Source organism: Adelges cooleyi, unplaced genomic scaffold (assembly GCF_023614345.1).
Source record: "Adelges cooleyi isolate 19-005CV unplaced genomic scaffold, UGA_ACOO_1.1 ACOO_flye_CR_arks_rails_tigmint_CR_PRNA_2, whole genome shotgun sequence".
Lineage (NCBI taxonomy): Eukaryota > Metazoa > Arthropoda > Insecta > Hemiptera > Adelgidae > Adelges > Adelges cooleyi.
The window spans coordinates 5,907,644-5,932,758 of NW_026095860.1; the positions used below are offsets into that span (position 1 = coordinate 5,907,644).

The 25,115-nt window shown below is 29.6% G+C and overlaps 1 protein-coding gene across 1 annotated transcript in view; it reads right to left on the reverse strand.

The window, feature by feature from the left end:
• LOC126833487 (neuropeptide Y receptor type 6-like) overlaps positions 1-24,792 on the reverse strand; it is a 46,005-nt gene extending 21,213 nt beyond the window's left edge. Inside the window, exons 1-3 of the mRNA XM_050564863.1 lie at positions 24,672-24,792; positions 7,129-7,777; positions 70-410 (exon numbers count right to left, since the gene is read on the reverse strand). Coding sequence (XP_050420820.1) covers positions 70-410; positions 7,129-7,715 — 928 coding nt within the window. The 5' untranslated portion in view covers positions 7,716-7,777; positions 24,672-24,792. The remainder of the gene's footprint in view (positions 1-69; positions 411-7,128; positions 7,778-24,671) is intronic.
• Between the last annotated feature and the right edge of the window lie 323 nt (positions 24,793-25,115).

A 25,115-nucleotide genomic window follows, 5' to 3' on the forward strand; every position in this document is an offset into this window, starting at 1 on the left:
TTACCGACATAACACTGACTAACTAGTTTAAATTACATTTTTTTTTTAACGATTTCAATTTTAGCTTACCTCGTCTACAGTTAATGTCTCTCGACGGAACAGCCGGATGATTGAGGTGTACGGTGAGGTAAGAAGATATTTTTATGTGAATTAATGATATGGCGGCGAACGGCACCCCAAACTGAATGATAGTCAAGCAAACGGTGTATGATTGTTGTGCGACTAGAAACGGCCATTTTTCAACACAAGCTTTGTACACGGGAAAATTGCCCAAATGGATCGACTCTAGATTCTGGTACAACACTATTGGTACCATTGTCACAAAAGACACCATCCAGATGAGTATCAGTGATTTGGCCACGCTGCATCGGAATATTGATCCTCTTGGATTACGCACGATCGTAAAATATCTAGAAATAACAACAAAAGACATCAGTCATAACATAAACACACGAAGAATGTGTTCAAAAAATGTATATTTCAGTTCAAGTGGCATTAAACCGAGACATTTTTTGTTTAAATAACAAAAAAAAAATCTTTTAAAGTAATAAATTGTTTTACATACATTTATTTTTTACTTTTTCAGTTAACCTGTTTTTTAAAATAATTTTTTTATTTTAATTATTAATAAGTTTATTTTAATTTAAATAAAATATTATTTTAATATACCAATTTTTATAAAATGGATACATTTTTGTTCATATAATAGGCTTTTGAAAAAATTATTTGAATATTTTTGTTCAGATAAGAATAGAATTACATTTATTATTGGAATTTTAATAATTATTTTAATTTTTATTCAGGTCTTGGGGAATTAATACTGTTAATAATTACATTTTTATGTGAATCTTTTGATCAAAAAGTGTCAATCTGAATTCAACTTTTTAGCTTGTTTTTATTTATACACTTATTTAAAAAGGTTATCCACATCTAACCCTGCGACTAATAATGATTTAGTATAAAAAATGTTAAAGAAATTAAGACCCATAAATTACAGAAAAATAGCTATTGACGACTATGGTCATACTTAATTTCCTGACTGAAATAAAATAAGGTCAGCAATGTTATTATTTTTATTTGTGGTTTGACCAGAGAATTTATGTACATCATTTTCGGGGCATTACGCATTTCTAGCAATACTATTAAAACAATATCGTTGAAAACATTTAAAAAAATTGACATTTATTTAGTTTAATATATATTTTTTGTTATGCTCAAAAATAGTTAAGTTCGAGATTATTGCTGCTATTATTATGTTAATACATTACAGGAATTTTTTTATCATACGAAGACCCGGTGTCGACAAGTAGGCTACCTCTTAGTTTTTTTGTCGCAGTTTTAAATAAAACTAATACTATTTCTACTACTACTATAGAATGCATTTTATTCCATCATGATCAATATTTGTTTATACAAAATCCATATAATGTAGTCTTTTAATGCTGCAAGTTTGTAGTTGTTATTATAGATTTAATGGAACTGAACAGCAAATCTTTATTTAATATAACATTCCACAATCAGCAGAAAAACAAAAATAAAATGTATTAATCAAAGCGACATTTTGATTCGAGAATATATTATGTAAATGTTTATCCTTATAAATGTGATAATACAATTATTTGTAAACATAAAAAGTGATAAAAAATTGTAAAACTGATTTCAGCACCAGCCACCATTTACTAACATCGATCCCCAACTGGCAAACAGTAAACGTCCCTAATGCTAGTGGCTAAATTAATTTTTTTATGTTTGCCTATTAAGTTTATTTTTTTTGCGGCCCAACGCCGAACGCATAAAAAAAATCCTCCAGCACAGCAGTATTTTAATGGAGTAACCCTTTTTTATGCTAATGTATGTGTATATGTATTTATATATATCTATATACATATGTTTTTTGCAGAATTTGAGTATACCTTCATTTAATAATCGAAAAAATCCATTATTTATTTATTTTTGCAGAGTTGCTGAAATAGGTTCAGTTTTCATTAAACATATAATTACCCACCAACCAACACAGTGTTCTAATTAATATTACTAACGTGGCGATTTTAAAACGTATTAACTAAATAATAGCATCAACCAACTTCAGATTAAACACTATTAATTAATTATTCAACATTATTATTTTTAATTTTTATAAATTATAAAATTAGAGCCCAACAACCACATTAGTCATTACTATCGATCTCCGTTACTCTGGTCGTTGGTTTATGCTTTATACAAATCGAATACTGTTTCAAAGGTTTTATTTTTTGTTAATTTTTTTTCATTGACACATAATATGGTCGTTAGTAAAACTGGATATTAACTTAACTTGTTATCCTAGTGCAAAACCCTAAATAATTGAGAAATCGAACAACGCGTAACTACTCATTATGGTTTAATTTTTTATTTTACTCAATTTGTCACTACTACACATCATTTACGAAGGATATCTGTGATACAAAAGATATAATACGATAATGAATCACAGTGTTTGCTTGACCTAGTTTTTTCTTAAATTGTAATTTAAATCAAAGCTTAACTGTATAATCAACATCATTTAGTATTGTCACTATATAGTTACTATTCACCGCCCTAAAAGTCTTTTTCGAGTTATGTCTACTCTGATTTTCTTATAACAAATAACAACCCTAAACGAAGTAAATAATATACACCGTTGCAAACAAATAGAATCTGTGTAAATAACATTATATCGTCAGCCTATTTAGCAATGGGTATAAGTCCAAAATACCAAATTTTAAGATACGTCCTTTGCTAAATAGGCTGACATTCCACAAACTAAAACAGTAATGTAAAAATCAAAATTTAGTTTTCTAGGTCGGATAAAACAAAACTATAGCAGGAAAACTTAAACTTTGACCTCGGTCAAGTAAACAAAATTTCAATCTTTACATGGCTATTTTGATTTTTATAACTTATGATTTTAAATCAGGTACCAAATTATATTTGAACTTTCAAGGCTTATATTATACACTTCTGTGTTTATTTATTTACAATTAGTGACAATCTATTCTAATCTAACAAAATGTTTTGTTGGAATATCAATAGTTTTTTTGGTATAAAGTTACAAATGACACGGACAATGTATTCATTATTACAGAATATAAAATTATACACATTTTGCTTTAATAAAATATATATTTATACCCGAATTTAAAACTTAAGTGTTACGGGAATAATATTATCAGACTAAAGTTATGCTACACAGTTATGTAGTAATATTGCCTATCTAATGCGCCGGTAATTCAATAGCCAACTTGATCACAATAATACGTATTATTTAATAGTAAGTATTGTATTACTCTTGAAAACAGTATTTTTTTAAATCATCATACCTCTATTTTATTTTTAAAAAGAGTTTGTTAAGCGAGGACATCAAAAAGAATTGGGAATCACATTATTAAGTTTAAGTTTTTTTATTCAAGTCACACGAATTCGTTTTGTTATTAAAGTAACCCTCAAAAATGAGGAAAAACGCACTTTGACCGAGGTAATTTTCTAGTTGCTATATGAAAGCGAACCAACAGTCAACTGTCAAGAAATTTATAAGTAGACAGGCGATCTAATCGTATTTACCCTAATACTAAAAATACAATTTTAAACACATTATACTGTTTTTATTAATGTTTGTATTATGTTTGATATTCTACCATATACAGATTTACATCGAAGAGTTTAAATTTGAAAGTAATTTTATAACTTTCATTTAATTATTCCTGTAGACCTGTGTTCTCCCTCCACCCAAAAATTTTCCATCTTCAATCTTCATTGAATTTTTTTTTTACTAATTATGAACAAACATTTAACGTTTAATATAAATTATACAACAGTGTATTTACTAATTACTATTTATTATACAACTGTACATTATATAACTTCCTTAGATGGATACTGGAACTCACGCGTGTCTACATGTTCTTTCAATTTAAACTACACACTGGGTGGTTAAAAAAGTATGACAAGGTATTGTAATTTAAATAAGTTTTTCATATAAAGTGTAACTAAATTTCATTCATAAATTATTAATTTATATTGTTATGTGTAAATTAATATAAATGAATTGTTTCTGTATAGATATTATTTAATACCCATATTAAAACCTGTTATCGTAACGTTTACCTTACTGTGCTACAAGTACCCCAAAAGTACTAATAATAACGGCACGGTAACCAATTAAAACCACATGGTACATTAATTTAAAAAAATATTAGCACTTTCTGTAATGAATAAGTACCCATTTTTTTTATAATTTAAATTATATTATTTTATGTCATTCCCACCCTTATGCTGTTTACTTTGTTTAAAAAATCGTAAAATGAATTAGGACTTACCCAATTTATTGCGTTTTTTGCCCAAGACTTTTTTTATAATTTTTAATTTTCATTAGCCTTTATTAAACAATATTATGGCTCAGAAATTATAACAGTTTATAGGTGTTATGTTGAAATCAACTTAAAACATTATAAATATAACAAAAAAATTAATTTATTATCACTTGTATGAATTATATTTCTAAATAAATAGAAAAGCCAGCACCTAAAATTAATCCAACGATCAGTGACGTATTTGAGAGGGGGGGCGATAGGGACATCCCCCGAGATATATTTGCCAATCATATTTTATGTTTGTTAAATTTATAAGCGTTTCTAATTGTTAGATTTGAAAATAAAAAAATAAATAAATATAGGTCTTATTTTGTAAATAAAAATGTGCTTTGTTCTATCAAATGTCTACAATTTTTTTTTTGAGGGGGGTGGACCTCTCTTAATATCGCCCCCTTGAGGTGAAGGCTCAAATACGCCACTGCCAACGATGGAGGTTATGATGGGTACTGGGTAGGTTAAACTAACTAACTAAACATTTAGTTGGCTAAACTATTTATTTAGTTATTCCAACTATAAACTTATGGTGTTCCTATATTAACCATAATTTTAGTTGGTCCAACTATGCCATTTTTCCATGAAGTAACAAAGTTTTATTTTATTATTTCAAGCATAAAATACGATTTAATATAGATAGGTAGATACTAGGTAGGTCGGCACAGAAAAACCATTGTTTTTACGCCTTATCCGACGAGTTTAAAGGGTTGTAAGTCGTAGAAAGATTCGCTGTACCAACTAGAGTTAATGCGTCAACAATCTATATAAATAAATTCTTAATTAGTCTTCTAAAAATGTTTTATGAAGTGTTCTTTTGCCAAAAAGTTTTGACGATTCGGAGTGGAATGTTCAGTCAATAATCGAATACAAAGCAGGAATGCTTTATACTTGCTTCTTTGGCGCCTTTTTTTTTATCGTTATTGCGCTGTGGTATGTAATTTTCAGCGATGGTCGATTCACAGCTAACACGTGTACAACTATTTATTGTAAACTGAGCTCGTGTGTCTTTTATATTCAACCCCTTAGGTATTTATCTTATTGCACACTTGTCACCACCGCCTCCTCTTCCTGGTCGCACTTAACATTGAGGGGTAACAAGGGTGGCACGCATTGTTCTACTATATATTATATATTTTCATGTTATGGTTTTCTTAACGTTATTTGTGCGCATCAATTACTGAAATGTATCAGCGATTGCTCGCTACTAATTACTCTTGTAGCTGTAACCCAGCCTTTTTCTTATAAGCTAACCTCTCCGAGTTGTGGGTTTTAATCCACGTATGTGTTCATGAATATACATGTATATATAAGGCGACGTACGGCAATTATACGAGGAAGTTTCATTTGGAAAGCGCCGAATCAAACAGCAATTACAGCCGGTAGGATTCATCTGATTATACCATGATGCTGCAAACGAGCTGGTGACGGCTGCGATTCTTCAACGTTTAGTTTGTCTCGGCAGATGAAAACATTATCATAATATGATGAAGAAAGTTACCGTATACGATTCAACGTCGTGTTAACCAGCGTCGATGGTTGTTAAAACTGTTGTTCTATTACAGTAAAAGTGTCAAATTCTCGCTTTACCAACATTACCCAATCATCATTTAACAATATTAATTTGGTCGGATGATTCGTTTTATGTTGGCAAAATGGATTTTATAGACTTAACAGCCTTCAACCCAAGCACTTTAACTCGTACTGTCGCAAATACATTATTAACTTGACAAAGCCGAAAGTTTTTGAATATCGACCCAAGTCTTCGCATAATTTAAACTATACATGCGTTGTCTTAATTTATACGGGCCACAAGTAAAATTATTAACATTACAAACAAGATTACAAATTAGTAGTTAATATAACATATGTTATCCATGTCAGTGAGGTAACCTGATAAATAAAGCAACATTTAGCTTAAACGAACGTTGAATGTAAAAATTATATCTATAAAAAATATCGTATAATATTTAAATTTTTAACATAAGTGTAATATAATTATTATAAATTTGTTCGGACATTGTAAATATGAACGTTTCTAATGAAATTATATCGTACCATTATCGTTATTGAAAATAGGTGAATTAAAGTGGTAAATATTTTCGTTTTATACATTGTCATGACCGTTGTAATTAATGATATTTAGAGACACCACTTATATAAATATTTAATATAATATTAAAATATTTGCTCATTTAGATATACTGCAGTCACGCTATAATAATAATATTAATATTTGTTATTATTACTTATTAAAAGTTGCACGTAAAGCCTTAGCTGGTACTTCTATTATAATAAATAATTATGAATTCTAATTATACTAAATTTATACGATTGTCTATTTTGGTACCTCTTATACAATTGCATAGAATACGGTAAATTGTAAGTAGTAATAAGCAAGTACTCTTTTACCTCTTTTACACACACTCGAGGCCAGTCGGTCGTAACCTTACTAGTTATTTATAATAAAATTTGTATTACATCAGGCAATGACTCATAATTTGTTTTTTAATATCTAGTAGGTGTCAAGTGCTTATTACATTTGTAATATTACAAAACATTTTACATAATATTATACCATCGTTCGAACGGTGTTATATGGTACAAGTGTAGTTCACGTACATCGTTAAATTACTTGAACATAATAAGTAAATTTACCAAGTATTGCGCAAGTAGGAGTCATATTATATTTTTATTTTGTAGCCGAGTTAAATTTTTTGCGTTACTAATATTATTGGTCATAGCTTACCTGTCAAGAGCAATGGCCGTTATGGTGCACGCGGATACGGTGATGTTGGCGCCTTGTGCCACCGGAACGATCTTGCACATGGCCAAGCCCCAACTCCAATGTTTGGACATGATCGCCCAGAGGCTGTACGGTATGCTAACCATAGACATCATGATGTTGGCGATTGCCAAGTTGACTATATACAAGTTACGGGGCGACGGCCCTTGGCTGGGCACGTTCTTTTTGCCGCACTGTCTGAACACCACGAAGCACACCAGCCCGTTGAAGATCAGACTCACCACAAACACTATGCAATACAACGTCGTGAACGTCACCTTGGCGTACATGTCTAGCACTTCAGTTGCGATCATCTGATGGCCGAATATCGCGTCTAGCGCGTGCTTCATGCTGACGTTGAATACGCCGTTGTCGGCCATTTCCGACGAGCCGTTAAGGAAACTGTGGTACCGGCCATGACTGCTTGTGCCTCCGTCGTACTTGGAGTCGATGGCTTTTTCCATCAAAATTGATAACATGTCCATAAACCTATCCGAACACGTTGCCAGACGTTTGAGCTCGTGGTTGTGCAGTTTTGGCGGGTTGAACATATTGTGTCCAAAGTGGATTTCGACGCTGTACTTTTAACGACACCAACATTAACCCATGGTTTCTGAAATGAAAAACAGCAAAAAGTGAAGTGAACAAAATATTAATATACCAAACACCCACTAGGCTAGTTAGAGAAAACATTCAATATAGCTAAGTTCGGCGGAAGAGATTATTTAAACGGGATGGACGAGCTTGCTACTTTTACTGTATCAAAAATGTAATTTGATTTTTCCAAAGTCCAAGCACGTTCACATACCAATTAGTAGCGATGAGTAGAATTACGACACATTTACTTACTGTGACGTCATAAAAGAAAACGTTTAAATGCTACATTATTATATTTCCTAGTATTTGGAATCTGTAGCATGATATGTGTTTTAGGGTAATCACCCTAAAAGTAAACCAACTCGGATTGCTCAATGAACATCGCTTCAAACCATACAAAGAATTTTTTAAGTTCTCAAAAAGGTTTGAGAATTTGAAAAAACTGTGTCTGGAAACGATGAAAAATGTATGATTACAAACGGATTCAATAATTAAGAAGACGTACAAAAAATAGGATGTTATTGACAGAATTGGTATTAACAGGGGAATGAAAAAAATAGCTATCTTTGGTCTAACTGATAGAACGAAGCGGATACACTAGCTATAAATTACAAAATTATAATAGATAAAATAGTTGTAAAGGAATTTAATTAAGAAAAACTAAAGAAATTAATTTTCCTACAACAGTTGGGACACGAAATAATATTATACCATATGATATTTTAAAAGTGATCGGTGTCATATCAGTTAATTTATTTCGGGACAATAAAAATTAATTTGTTAAGGAAAGCAAAGAAGTGTGAGCAAAAATAAAGAAATCTAAGAGAGAGGAGAATCGGAGTAGTATAGGCTTTAGGAGTAACATACATCTAACCAACTAGAACGTATCGAACAAAAGAATGCAATGCGAAAAGTTAAGCCTGGAAGGATAATATCAATATTGAGATTGAATTAAAAAAACTATATATTTAGTCTTAGTTTTTGATTGAAAAAGAGAAATGAGAAATAACAAATAAAACTCCAACAATAAAGTTTAGTCTAAACAATGAATTTGTAACTAAAAGCAGGGTGAAAGGTTCGAGACCTCTGACCTTATTACAAAGAGACCGAATAAGGTTAGTTCACTTTCAGGGTAAATCAAGGTATTATGAAATTAAAGTCACTGTCGTAGAGTGAAATTCCAGAAAAACTGGTATATGGAAAGAAATATATCTTTTGATATTATCTTTTTGACACAGCAACTCTTATCCCCACATTTCTCCTTACGTCCTCCCAAACGAGAAATGTAATTATTATCGTATGAAACAAGTTTTATTTGAATATTGTTAATATTAAAATGCTTTCATGACGAAAAAAAAATCAAGATTATTTTGTTATCTGTGAATATTTTGAAGCTTTTATGCTAAGTAAAGTAACTAACTAATATCTATAAGTATATAAAATTAAAAATATAAAAACATTTTTTGCATACTTTTGACGAAAACACTTGGCATTGTAACCGTTTTTTTATTACAATGCGAATATACTTAAAGTCACTCGATAACTTTCAAGTATATTACAAAAGGGCTATTTAAGTACTTTTTACTTTGGCCAGCTTTTTGATCCCTCCTTTTTAATTTTGGTCGTTATAACTTGATACGCATTTTTGTGCGTTATATATATATATATTAAAAGGGTGTTTAAAAATATATTAAATTTGGTCTAGCTAATAACTGCGAGAGCTAAATTTTTTTTTTTTTTTTAATATATTATATCTTTTAAGATATTTTCTGGTTCATAGTTAGTGAATCGCCCTTTATCCGTGTATAACATATTACAAAAATATTCTGCAATGTAATTTATTTTGGAATGTTAAAATAATTTATATATAACACATTTGAACAAACCAATATTAATAAAAAGTTATGTAAAAATGAAATTATAATATAATATTTACGTTGTACCATGCATACAAAAAGATAGCTATTATAATTTTACGGGATCATCGTAGCACAAAAAAACTGTTTATCAAACTAAAATTAACAATTTAATAAAATAAATATTTCAAGAATTCAGTTTAGAAACAAACAACCGTAATTATAAAATTACACTTTAATACGTGCATGTCGTTGGAAATTGTATATAAAAATCAAGTATATCAAACTATTTAATTTTTTAGCAAATCCAGTAACGTTTTCGACGTTAGTTCGCCATTTAAAATTATTGTTAGCTGTTGTTTATTGAATTTGAATTTTGAAAGCGTACGTTTTGTATTTCCGCTTGATGAATTTTAAACAATATAACGTGACTTGATTTTTAAAATGTCTATTTTTCGCTGCAAAAGCTCCGGTACAATATGTACGACGGAAATTGTTGTTAACAGTTTAAGTGAAAGTTTCCAGTTTGTTAAACACTTAAAATATGTAGAAATAGGTCAGCGTGACGTGACAGTTATCTTTTTTTAAAACCGTGAAAAGTAAATCGGTTATGAAAACTAAAATCTAACATAGTAATGTTGACACGCTGCAGGATGCCGAAGAACCCTGATGAGATCCATTGTGACTCAGCTGGACTCGCAAAGCGTTTATGAAATAATATATTGAAAATGGTTCGCTCCGGGGTTAACGTGGCGTATATATTTATCGAATAATATTCTGTAATTTAAGGCGGTCGAGCAGTTATTTATTTAATCGCAAAAATAATTAAACAAATACTTTCGGTTGTAGGTTTGCCATTTTTGGAACGATTGGTAGAAGATATTAATTCTCGTCGATTCATATTATTTAATTCCTTTGTTTTTCATGAAAAAAAATTAATTCAAAATATAAAAGTGAAAAATGGTTAGAACAATAAGGTTTTAAGTATTACCGCTTCATCTAATCAATATGCAATGTGTTTCACGAGAAAACGTATAAAAGTTTATGTATATTATAACTTATAAGTATTCGTTAGAGTTTTTCGAAATTAAAAAAATCCATATATTTATGATAATTGAAATTTGAAAATAAGGTTATACCGGTAGTGAGAGGTTTAGGGCGGTATGTTTTCTTTCGCTTGTGATGTACCAAAATAATATCAGAATTTTTACTCTCGCAGGTTTGAACTACATTAAGGTTATTCAGTTCAATAGTATCTAGCAACAAATTGCTCAGAAATTATATATTTTCTCGGTCAACAAGAAAAAAAAGTCTTCTCGAGCACTTGAACGGATTCTGAATGATTCGGCTGATTTAACGATTAATTAAAAATTTTACTTATAATAATACCACTGATAAAAGTGTAAGTCAACGCCATCCAAAACCCAAAACCAAAGTGTGGCTAGAGGCAAAGCAATCTAACGGGCAAATTATTTTTAATTTTTATTTTTATACAGATGTTCAGTTAATTGCAGTTTTGGTTTGGAAAAAATATAATAACAATAATACTGTACAGTCAATTTATTCAAAATAAATATTTTCATAAACCGTATCAAAGTCTTAGTGTTGTACAAATGGAAATAAGCTCATTTTCTTGGAACACTTAAGTGTACAACTACATTCAGTGGTATTATTTAAATTGATAGTAACAGAATAAAGACTAACACAATTTCATGTGTCAATACAAATGCACAAAGCGAATAATTTAGTTCTGTGGTTGGCAACGAAAAACCTTTTACGTTGTAGTCTCTCGTCTTTAACTCTAATAAAAAAACATGTTTTAACCTGATCAAGTCTGAGCTTGATCAAACATTTCATCAAAGAATATTTATACTATCCGCTTTAAGGATTTTTATATAAAGTTTTTAATACAAGGCGAGTGTTGATTCCTAGAATATTTCACTCAGGCAACTTCCTGTTTAATAATAACATATTTTATGCATTTCAAACATCCGACTTTGACGCTTGAAATATTTCACGGTCATTTAATTCATAATGCGCATCAATTATTCATTATAATCTAACCATATAATATTAAATCAAGAGGGTGTTTTCAAATTTCTGTTTACAGAAATAATAACTATTACAAAACTGAAACGAAATCATAATGAATGTAAACTCAACACTTTGGTGTATATTTTAATTAAACAATATTAAAATTATTTTTAAATGATACTTGATAATAGCTTGATAATAACGCGATTACGACAAAGTGGTATAAAAAAAATCCCATTATAATAATTATACAGTCGTTATTAATACAAAAGTTTTTGAAATGCGTTTTAGTCACATCTGTGCTTTTAAAAACTAATAATACAGAGGTGCCAAACAGATTGGGTTATAAGTACGCGGTAATAGGTAAAAGTTTTTTGTTTTCGAACTAAATGTCAGAGAGAAAACAATTTTTAAAGTAAAAAAGTTTGATAATTAACATTTTGGATGAAATCAACCACTGTAAAACGAGTGCCGGATTAAATATTTATTTTAAAGAACTTGAACGTTGATAGTAGCATGAGAATCCGGATAGCATCGAGTAATTAAACCGCCGTCTTGGCGACTTCAATAGACCCTTAATATAATACCCGTAATTCGTTAAACAAAATATGTCTTTTCATTTAAAAAACAAAATGAGACCCTTTATTGCTAATTTTTTTGGTAATTGTAGTCATTAAATTATGTTTAAAAGTATCGTTTTTTTTTTTGTTAACTGTCCAAAATGAATGTGGTATACTTTTTTGTTACCACCTAAAACTCTTTAATTGTAAATTCAGTGGTTTTATTTTTTTCAATTCGTTTTATTACATTGAATTGAACATCAATCTCTATTTTATAGTTGTTAAAAACCTTTTTTTTAAGTTCAGTGATACAATTTATTGGTATAATAATTATTTTATATAGGGTGAAGGAATGTATTTTCGTGGCATAAGCAATTTCGTGATATAGTTTGTTTGATCGTAACGCGTAATTCCCTATTAGAAAATTGTCTTGAAAATCACACTGATTGTTAAAATAACTGTTATTTTAACAAACAGTGTGATTTTCAAGACAATTTTCTAATAGGGAATTACGCGATACGATCAAACAAACTATATCACGAAATTGCTTATGCCACAAAAATACCTTCCTTCACCCTATTTAATATTATACAATAATTTATTTCAGTTGTAAAACATTTGTTAATAGAAAATAAGTTTTAAGTTATACTTCAAATATCAATCTATAACTACTTGTTTTGTATTTGATATGACACGATTGGAAAACTAAAAAAAAGTACTAAGATATTTCTTTATTATGTTCTGACTACAATTCAATAAAATCGTCTATTTGTTGTATGCACTTGTTCGGGTCTTTTTAATACTTTATTGTGACTAGCTGGTCATACTTAAATATTATTCTTTGTCCTCACGACGACAAATTCTGAAGTTGTAAACTCATTTTCAACAATGTTTTTGAGCATGGATTACGTTAAGTGCAAACATAAGCGCTTTCGCAGAAATCTTTATCCAAAAACCTTTTTAAGGTCAACAGCAACGATAATCGCAAAACGTTTCATTTTTACATGATTTTATTTAGCTCGCTAACACTTAAGTACGTTTGTACGGGTATTTTTCAAATCTTGCAAAATTAATTTAACCCACTTCCCGATGTCGTAGAGGGCTGAAACTTGGCACGGACACTCATCTTAGATGACAATACAATATCCTGTAATCATATTGGGACTCGGATATCCAGGTCGCCCTACACAGGGTCAAATGTGGGGGTCATTTCACTAAAACTTCATTTTTTTTCAAATCTTCCAAATTAAATTTAGTAATCTATTCAGCAATTATTAAATACCTTTAATAGGAATAAAAAGTAAAAAAAAATTAAAAACAAACTTTAAAAAAACTTTTTTAAAAACATGCTTTTCTAAAAAAAAAATTAGTAAAAAGTGAACTAAAAAGTAAAAAATAATTTTATTACAAGAACAGTTTACCAATCAATTGTAGCATATTTTATTTAAAATGACAATTACTTTGAAAATAACCGAAAATTAACTACAATTTTAAATAATGTTAAATATCTTACATTTTTTACTAAAAAGAAAAGCGTGGGCCCAATTCATCAAAGTCCAAATTCATTGAGTTAAGTATTATGAAATGTATGTGTCACACACAAATATTAAACTAAATTTAAATTACAAAAAAATTTACAATATAAAACATTATCTGATAAATGTATTAGGGACTTTGTTGAATAGGGCACCCGCTTTTCTTTTTAGTCAAAAATTAAAGATGTTTAACATTATTTAAAATTGTAGTTAATTTTCGGTTGTTTTTAAAGTAATTGACATTTTGAATAGAATATCCTACAATTGATTGGTAAATTGTTCTTGTAATAAAATTGTTTTTTTTTAGAAAAGCATGTTTTTAAAAAAGTTTTTTTAAAATTTATTTATTTAAATAATATATTAAGATAAAATAATTAAAAAAATAACCTTTGTTTTATGGATGTGACACACGAGAAAAAATGAAATCGATTGGCAGAAGTATCACTAAGTTCCTGCCTAACTATAATAAGAAAATTGTAGACATTTTGTTTAAATTTCTATTGAAATATTTTTTTTTATAAAATAAAACTTTACAATATTTATGTACTGTACAATTATACGGAAAGCCAAATATACTAACATATATAAGAACCAAGAGAATGGAGTGGTATGGACACATTTGGAGAGCTGAAGGTGACATATTAAAAAAGGTCACAACTACAACGATAGAGAAAAAACGACCACTGGGTAGACCACGAACGAGATGGAAGGATGCGGTGGAGAGGGACATTCAATTGGTGGATGTGAATGCGTCTGTTGAATTAGCATTCAATAGAGAAAGGTGGAGAGGCTTACTTGTGGCAGCTCAGGTCCTTCAAGGACCGTTAAGCTGAAGAAGAAGAAGAAGACAATTATACAGTGTAAGAAATTCAGTTGAAATGTTTGTTTTGTTTATTATGTTTTAACTTATTTCTAAGGGTCATTTTAATTAAGGGTTCTATTACACCAATTATTATTGTTTAAATTAATAATGTTCCCATAACTCTGATATTTAACTTAAAAAGAAAATATCTTACCAAAAAATCTTTGTTATAACAAAAAACAACGAAAAATACGGTAGGTATATTCTAATGATAAAACTTGTTTTCTTTGTTAATGAAATGCCCTTTGAAAAGACAGCTGTCTTACTGCGTACGATTTTTAAAATTAATTACAAAGTGCACTTAATTTTGAATCGAATTCAATAGAAATAAAAAATAAACTTGTAGAAGTGAAAACTAGTTTTGGTGTAAAAAGGAAATCAGTTATGGAGAAATATGGCTTTGTTTCAAACAAAAAAATTATCAATTTCATTATTCGGAAGAAATCAGTCACATTCAGAATGTCTTAAACATAATTATTTTTATGTGATATTCAAAATACTAATGATTGATGATATCAACTACTAAGTCAATAAGCCGCGGCTTAATACTTTTTTAGATTTTTCATAGCTTTAAGAATTTGTAATTTGTGTATGTATTTTTACAAAGCTAAGCGTCTCGCGGTATTTTCCAGTAGTTTAATATAAGTTAGAATTGCTATTTCAGTGGTTATAAACCGTAATAAATAATAATGCGTATTACAACGATTATTTTTTATTTATTTAAAAATGCGGTTTATACTGTAAAATAGCATTATATTATTAGTATTTTTGCGCTTTGAAATGTTATAATGGTACTCATTGGACCCCAACGGCCATTTTAAATTTAATAATCGTGGGGCGCATAAGTGTAATTTAAATTATATTATTGTATTTGAACAACCGACAGGCAAACGTCGATTGTTGTACTGAAAATGTTATCAATGTACATTATAATATATCAATTATCATATTTGACTTTTTTTCGTAAGATACCTGTTATGTCAGCAGTCATTTTTTTAACATTAATATTGGAATTATTGTTGTCCTTACATGTTTTAAAAAAAAATTAAATTGTAGCAATAATGTGTTTTATACCATTTAAAAAATTGATTTACATATAATAAATTTAAAGAAAAATATATTTTTTCTATAGTAAATTATAATTTACATAATAAAGTGTACAGCGGTTAAACATTCAATGGCTATTCATAATAGAACTATTATGTAGTGTTATTTCTTACAATATTTTGTAGACCATTTAACCCCATCTTATTGTATACAAAAAAAGGGTAAGTCAATTATAAGTTTATTTTATATGGTAAATTGTTTTTGCTCAAAATAAAAACATCATATCGAAAATTATGATAGATGTATCCTTTGTAAGAAATGTTCGTATAAAAACGACATGTTTTTTATTATTCTTCATAAACCCATTCTATCGAAGATTATTTGGTAATAAAAAAACCGATGGACTGCTTATAAACCTAATTGTAATAATGTAGTCAAACATCATCTATAATATGAAGGACTTGAAATAATTGTTACAAAGTCGAAAAAGGTTGGTTAAAATTATTATTAATCTAATATGCGTACTTCATAATTAATTATGAATTTTTGTTCATAATAATGAATACAGACCTGACGTTGTGATTACTTTGAATAAGTTTAGGCAATTTTAAAGTAAAACAATTAGTTTTATAAAGTATACACTTTTTATTTATTAGAAACAATCATTATTATAACCTGCTAAATCAAGCTTAATCGGATTTTTACTTAGAATTCTGAAAAAACACGTTTTTTTTGCATATTAAAAACGTAATCATATTTTTATTACTTAACTTCAATTAACTAAGATCTATTTTATAATATATCTCTTTTTAAAAAGATTTCTTAAAAGTAATAACTGTAAAATTGAAAATTTAATATTAAACTAGAGTTGAAGTTTTCAAGTATTAAGCATTATACTTTTATACTATTACTCAAATAATATGCTAAAATATTTATTGGGGGGTGAAATCAATAATACACCACTTCTGACTGTTATTAAAGTAGACATTTATTTATACATTCTTATTCTCCGTAAAAAACAATTTGAAATTTAAATACGTGATTAGAATGTTATTAAATTTTTTTAACCTAAGTACGGACAAAAAAAATAGTTTTAAAAATATTTAAAATACTGTTTCAATACATTGCTATCTGGGATTATAATAATTTCGGTTTACTCATTTAAAATTAAGAAACTTAGAAACACATTGAACGTAGACCAAATATATATTTTGTTTCATTAGATTTGCACTCGTTTTAGAAAATTACTCTAATGACTAAACAGGCACATATTTGTATTTCATATTATGTGTATATAGTGTCCTGTGTATATAAGTACTATAACAATCTGCCAACACGCCAGCAGAATTGCATGTATACTGGTTATATGTTATAGAGTTTGTTGGCTTCGAAGTGTAAACGATTCAGATAAAATAAAACTGGTAAAAAATGAGCGGCAGTTTTATTTTGATGGAAATTTTGACACCAGCTATTTAATAATGTACAAAAAATTAGACAAGATCGTGAACATGAAATATTTGACAACTGGAGTGTAATAAAACACATAAAAATGGAAGCTTTTGGATTATTTTTTCTGACAGATTTAAATAGAAACTCATTCGGCCATGGAACTCCCCCAACGCGCAAAATGAATATACTTTATCCTGTATGCCTGTGTATGCCTCAGGTGTTTCTTTTACTTTATTTTTACTTTACCAGACCATATGTAACTGTTCTTCAATAAGCCAGTAAGCCGATCATGAAACGCATCTGCCACAATGATAGTGGAACATAGTGTTTTTTTATTAAGCATAATACCTAAATATTGTACGACAATGTACACTTTAGATTTCAATACAAGCTATTTGTCAATTAAAATTAAAATTTTTTTCTGTACATATACTCTTTTAAACACAGAATTAAAAAAAAAATTTTTTTATTTTAAGTTTTATTATATTGTGGCTTTTGAATAATTATCATATACTGCATGTCTGCCCGTAGATCACACATACCTACTGTACACACTATACGATATAAAAATTCTCAAGCGCCAGCACTAATAAAAACATACATTATCTACAATTAAACTCTCCTTAACACGGAAAAAATACTTAGCTGGACCAACTAAAATTATGACTAATATAGTAACACTATTTTGCTCGGTTTTTGATTTAAAAAATTGTTATTCCATAATTATTAAAAAAAAAAAACATTTAGATTTTACATATTTGTTTTAATCTTGGCCATAACTATAATTATTAAAATCGGTAAGTGTGGTACTCTGAAAACGCAGTTGACTAATCGAGAACCGTCAATAAAGGTTAAATAAGCAGTACTTATCAGCAAAGTCTAAAATCATTAGTAATTTATTAATATATTTTGCCGTAGCTATATAGTTCATGAAGAATGTTTTCACCTGTGTAGATAAACAAGGTGTGTAGTGTATATTTGGCTTAAGTATGGTATGTTTGTGTATGAGATTATGCAAAAATATACTTCCACGATAATTTATTTCCGCACTCAATTTCAGGCATCGTAAACTGTTGATGAATTTCTCCAAAAAAAGGTACAAGTAGATATTCTAAAATAACGACCCGGCAAAAGCCATTAGTTTTCCTTTTTCACTCCATTTATTATTATTATTATTCCTTAATGTGACGTATAACGATAAAATTAACAAGGCAAAATGTAGTTTTGCGCACTGCGAGCGCCGACCAACTGGTTATGAGATTTTATTTTAATTTTACGCCCACGCCGCAAGGGTTGTACCTACTGCCAAGGAGTAAAGCCGTGATTTAAACGTTACCCGGAGACCAAAATTATTCATTGTTGCCTTATAAAAATGTGGATATATATACATATACATTGTATATTAAGCTATACGTTTAAAATTTATATACGTCACATTTCATTTACAATGTTTTTTTGAGCTTTTTTCTTGGTAAAGGTCTTTATCGTCGCATTTGTTTTGAGCTGCAACAAAGCCAGCGGTGTTGGAAAAATAAAAATATTTATGCGATAGCAAAAAAAAAAAAATGAACTGAAATATTCTAAGTAAAACGACCACTAAAAATAGCACAGTCTTAAATACAATTTAAAAACACAAGCTCCAGTCTTTACTCAGCTTTCTTTGTCCAGTGTATATGCAATTAAAAAAATATAAGAATAGTTGTGCCAACACAATCATATTGTTTTGTATTCGAGGATTATCGAACCACGAACCAAATTATGTTGTTATTTTTATGTCACTTTACAATGTAAAAAATCTTCTTAAGTGACAAAATAAAAGTCGAAATTTGTAAGAAGGATTTTAGTTTTATTGAATATTTAAATATTCGCATACGATGAAAGATCAAACCGAAGGCAGGTTGCACTTTTACGAGTTTACTTTAAATTACATAATATGTACAACAATCGCGGCTCGCATACATAAAAACGTTTAGAGATCTATTTTACGATTCCCAGCACAGCCGGGACCCGTGTATTATAATTTGGCAAAAAACCAGAAGAGAATTGGCAATTATTATCGCGTGCTTACGATGAACGCCAAAACAATCATTTTTATTGGAAATAGAACATTAAAAAAAAAAACCCAACGAGAATTTAACGCCGTTTACACGCATTCAGTTTATAGTAGTAATTAATTTGAATGTAAAATAACCCGGTTAATGGGGTGATACAAGCAAATAATTATTCATATCTACGGTTCGGATTAGGATAGACCATCGCAAACGACGGTAAGTCACGCACAAAAACACGTGTTCTTGTACATCAGTAACGGTGTTGTGAAATAGTCAGCTTTATACCTATGGCCCATGGGTGACCTGCCGGTTTGTGCTTATAAAATAATATAATATTAATTGTATCACGTTAGGATTATGGATGCTTGGGGGTGGGGCGCGAGCTTTCGACAGAATCGCCCGGGTGGCCGTTTTCCAGACCGTTGTTTTCTGAATGCCCGAAAGGCATAGTTTATCCGACTTTACCGGTGAATATTATTGACCCGTTTACTCAAATTCCATACACACAACGATAATGATGGACAATCAGTAACAGCCGTGCACGCACAAAATGTATATATACCATGCGGTCACCACTATCCCTGCGGCTTTTTGCCCTGGAAAAGGCAACGCCCGGCCATTCGATTTACTCGCACCTTTGGCATATTATGTCCGTAACGTTAAAAAACGAAAAATAATTCAATAACGATAGTTAAAAAAATACTCGGAAATGCCAAAGGCGCCGAATCGTTTCCTGAAAGCGGACAGTTCAAATACTTTGTGTTTGTGTATTCACTTACTCTTTTTTCCTCGCCCGTTTGTTCAAACCAAGAACTAACTATCCACGATAACGGTAATACAAATGATCATAACAAAATATTATTTTCACACGCAACCATAAGCGATAATCACCCGGAAGGGCGTCAAGATGGTTGTAGGGGGGGGGGCTACAGCCATCTTGACGCCACTGTTAAATTAATAACACATGAGGGTACATGAGCATAACACAATGAGAAATTATGTCCGGTAAGAGAGGGTGGAAAAAAAATACCGTCATATTAGAATGTTTTTCTTGACTAAACTCCTCTGTAGTGCACAAACAAGTATTGTCAAGCGGATTGAACGGTTATAAAATGAATAAACGTTTGCCAAGGTACTGCGAACTTTTTAAGATAAATAAAATAAACGTATAATTTAAGTATATCTGAATAGAATGTGCAATGTGCAAATCTATGTTAGACACAATTGTCAGTATACTAACAAGATATAATCGAGTAACTACAAAACGTAGGCGAATATTATGGAAATAGTGGTTTAACCGTACACAAAACATAAAGCGTCAAAATGTTTACCGCATTATCCCGCTAAGTCGGATGAAATCGACTTCAAATAGTATTAATTGTTGCCGTGCACAACGTAGGTATACTCTCGCTACTTGGACGTCTTAGGCACACCTAAATGGTAAACAACCTAAATGCGATTAATGCCCACCTGGTCGTCTGCACGGACGCCGTAACGGTTCAATGGTAATCCTATATGAATTAGTCTGGTCATTCAGCTCGGCATTATTATCCAATAAAACACGAGTGGGCACGGTAAATGCGGTTTTTGTATGGAATGGTGTCGATTCACACGCCTAAATTATTTATAATATGATTGGCTGTTTACAAAATAATGCAAGAAAGACCAAAACTCGTTTCAACCGAATCTGACATTATCTCTCTCTCTCCTCTGTACAATACATGTCTCTAGGCTGTACTACTGTATGCGGTTTTTTTTTTAAGACAAATATTTTTAAAAGTTTGCTAAGGGCGACGAGTAACAATCGTTAAAACTTCCTCACTGCAGAAATAGAACTGATATACATGTCAAACAAGTATTTTTCATATTATTAAAATGTAGTATGTAACTCATAAAACACAAGTATTACTTTAGGAACAATTATATTGTAGATTTTGTTGACAGGGTATTATTTGTATTTAACAAAAGGTAAAAAAAATCACAAATCTTATATCGCGCAACTAATTTGAGAGTTAACAATGATTGTAATGTTTACAAAACAGTACGTTATTACAGAGTAAAAAAATATGCATGTTGTTATCGCGTTAAGTGCCCGTTTAAATGTTTAATAATTTAATGTTACCCTATGGAGCTATTAAATAATACATATTCATACACACAGTTAACCCTATAATTACTCAGCGAAATAAGTTAATAAATGTTATCATGACTACTAAAAAAATCATCGCGTGCATTCTATTAAAACACTATGCAGTTGACTATAACATACATTAAAGCAAAAATCTTTTTAACATAGTACTAAGCGTCAACAGCTAATAAAATGTTAAGCGATTATAAATATTCAATGAATCAATCAGGCGTTAATTTTACACTAACTTAAGCTAAACTGTATTAGATCAATACACGTAAAAATTTTAGAATGCCCGTTTTAATTGTATTTTATTACTGTCATTCTTTGACAAATTCCCTACGGTTATAGTTTATGGAGAAAACTATACCAAAAGCGTAAGTATTCTGTTTATTGGCATTTTAGTAATAAAAAATAATAAACAATTTTTACCCGCGTTGATTTATAATTCAATTATAAGGCCCCGTTAATTTTTATACGCATTATTTCAACATTTTTAATTTTAATTAAACGCCTACATTTTTAAAAAATTATTTATAGTATTTTATTATAGTTATGGTATTAAAATTTATGCTCACTGTGAAGAGTATTATAACAGTCATTACAATAGTCGTTGTGATTTATATTAAACAAATTTTAATACAAATATTCAAGAAACGTGGTCGTGACTGCGACAATAAATGAAAATTGATAATCAAGAACTAAAAAAATGTATTAGATTTCAAAGCCATATTTAAATCTAGTCATTTTATTTCTGCGATTAAACGAGATGAAAATATAGAACACCTTGTGTTTTGTATTCAATCGGGTACTTGGTCGTTGTTAATATTTTGTGCATTACGGTTATTTGTATTCAAATGTGTTTGAACGTATTTAGATAATGCAATTTAACCGATTTCTTATAATATTGATTTTTTTAAAAATATTATTTACACGTATCATACACTATTGTTAAACGATGGCATACATATTTAATAAAATGAAAATTATACATTTTTTGATCAAATAACTATGACGAAATCTTGCAATAATTATGTCGTTTTATCTATACAATAAACAACAAAACAAACAATCTATACAATAACATTTTGCCACTTGTCACAAAATAATTTCCGCGGTGTTACACTTTCCGTTTTTCTTCTGTTTAATTAAAATGTATCCCATTTAAGGTACTACAAACAAATATGATTGGGAAACTGAGCGTATATACTGAGTACTAGATAGGCTATATCGTTTACTGTGGGATCTCCATTAATAAATAAGTTATACTCCAAACACGAAATTGTCCATTTCATAAAATTATGATTATTTTGAACAGTTCGTAAATCGAGCCAAATGTATTTAATGTGTTTGAAAATGTTGCGATATTCATGGAAAAGTCAATTAATATAAAATATTATTATTTTTAAACAAAGTAACGAAGACTAATTATAGGTGGACGAGTTGACCTAGATGACTGACCCACAGTTTTTTTCATAGTTGCTGCGTTTTTGTTTTGTATTTTACCACAATGCACAAACAGATATAATATTGAAGTTGCTCCCTCGTATAAATTATAGAACGTAACCCCAACTGACTTTTTTTGTGGTTCGCATTACTACTAATCAGTAATTAATTCAAAAAAAAAGTATCTAAAATAAAATAATTGTAAGTTGTGTATTATTAATTATGATTGAAACGTGATCCGCGAAAATACGAATTTGTATATAAATCAATAATTAAAGAAAAGCAGAGGAAGGTCCAAAACAAGTATGACTACAAAAGTATTTAACAATAAACAAGAATCGCTGATGGATGTGATGAAAAAAAAAATACCTAAAAGCCACAATGGGTAAAAAAATTAACATTCTAACATGTTTAAAATTATACTTTATCATGTGTAACAAATAACCTAATAATTTAAACTAACAATTGGTGAGGTTAGGTTTGGTAAACATTTTACTACGTTAAAGAAGGTAATGTCTTACAATGTATAAAGTTAAAAATGACCTACAACGAATTCTTTTTTTTTTTTAAGTTTTTACATTTTTGCTTAGAACAAAATGTAATACGTTATCCGGACCACAATATCATAGTGAAAAAGATGTCTAGAGCCTACGGTTTGCTGAATTTCAAAATATCCCTTTAAACTTCTATAATACTAAACCCTAAGTAGGTATCTAATATAGTTTATAAGGGTTTCCTTTTCTTCTTTGGTTCAGTTTCTGAGTCAAGTTATATATGTTAACTAATAATCAGTTCCACTACTCGTAATATTATATTATTTTGAATTATGAATGCTTCTTTTTGATATATCAACTAATTTTACTGTTTCTATAATGACTATAGATATTCTATTTATGTTACACATAATGATAAGTACTTAGATATATTGTATTTTAAGTAAAATACACTATACAGTCTGAACATTAGCACATGATCCAAATAAAACTATAAAGTAATAAATTTATCCTACTTAAAATTCCAGTGACATCTTTAAGTGCACACCTGGCGTTGCAGATACCTACTACAAACTCTCATGTTAAACTCTCCGCCATCTTAATTAGGCTTATTTCTGTTAACTAGTGGGAGAAAACTCTTGACTCTACTTTTGAGCATTCTGTCTGTTTAAGTATTATAATTTTTGTTTAGATTAACTATTAACTGTTTCAGTTACTGGCAGCACTTTGCATATCATACACAACAAACAACACTGGAATTTTGTACACAGTTAAAAATTGAAACAATTTTATAATTTAAAACATTTATAGATATGATACTAATTATAATCGCAGCTCATTAACTATAACCTCAAACCGGCTGTAGACAGGTAAATGCATTGTTTTTTTTAAATTTATTTATTTAAAGAATATAAAAGTAAGTAGTAAAAAGTTAAATTTAATATCTTATCGTTTCCCTTTCTCTTTTTTTAGGAATATTAGTGATATATTATAGCCTTATAACTAAATTGTTCGCTACTGATAGTCGACTAGTAAACGTAATTTTTAAGAAGTAAAATTAACGTTTTACATAAATATTTTGGTACGTATAATTCACAGACGTACACCGACAGTCTCGCCGTAGACACCTATACCGGTTTATTGCAGCTTGTAAAAATGCAAGTGCAAGAAACTTCTAGGAAGTGGGAAACTTCATATGCCACGTTGTAAATCCCAGATATTTTCTTTACATTTTAAAAAAATTATATTGTTATAACTTGAATACTATAAGAATTCAACGATATTTAAATTGGCCACTACTTAAATTACTCTATCCAATTATTAATAATGTTATTAAACGTTTTTTTTTTGTTATATCTAATTGACCGTTACTTTTTACAATTTAAAATTTTCAAATTTCAAAACCGACGGACTTAGATAAATCAACGTTTGGCTTGAAGTGTACTTACAAAATAAATGGTGTTGGACCGACGAGCTCATTTCAGATAACAGTGATCCGGCACCGGAAGTCCGGTACGAAGTGATGATTGACGGGCTTTGGCTGTTCACGGACATTATGCGTGGCAAGAGGGCGGCGGACGACTGAAACCCCGTAGACGCGTATCGTCGAGACAATGATAATGCGTTTCGCTACCCCTCGGGGCGCAAGCGTCTCTGATACCTCCTCTTGACAACCCCTCGGTCATTCCTTGCGCCTTGCACCCCATTAGCGGCATATTATATATTGTGGTGACGATGAGATGATGAGATAGATACAATCAGAGCAAAATTATCTACGACTATTAAAAGTACTTGATGATTGTATTATATTGCATTAAAAACGAAATCTGGATTTCAAAGTTAAAAATAAATTGAGTTCTTTTAATTAAATATTTTTAACTTTAATTTAATTT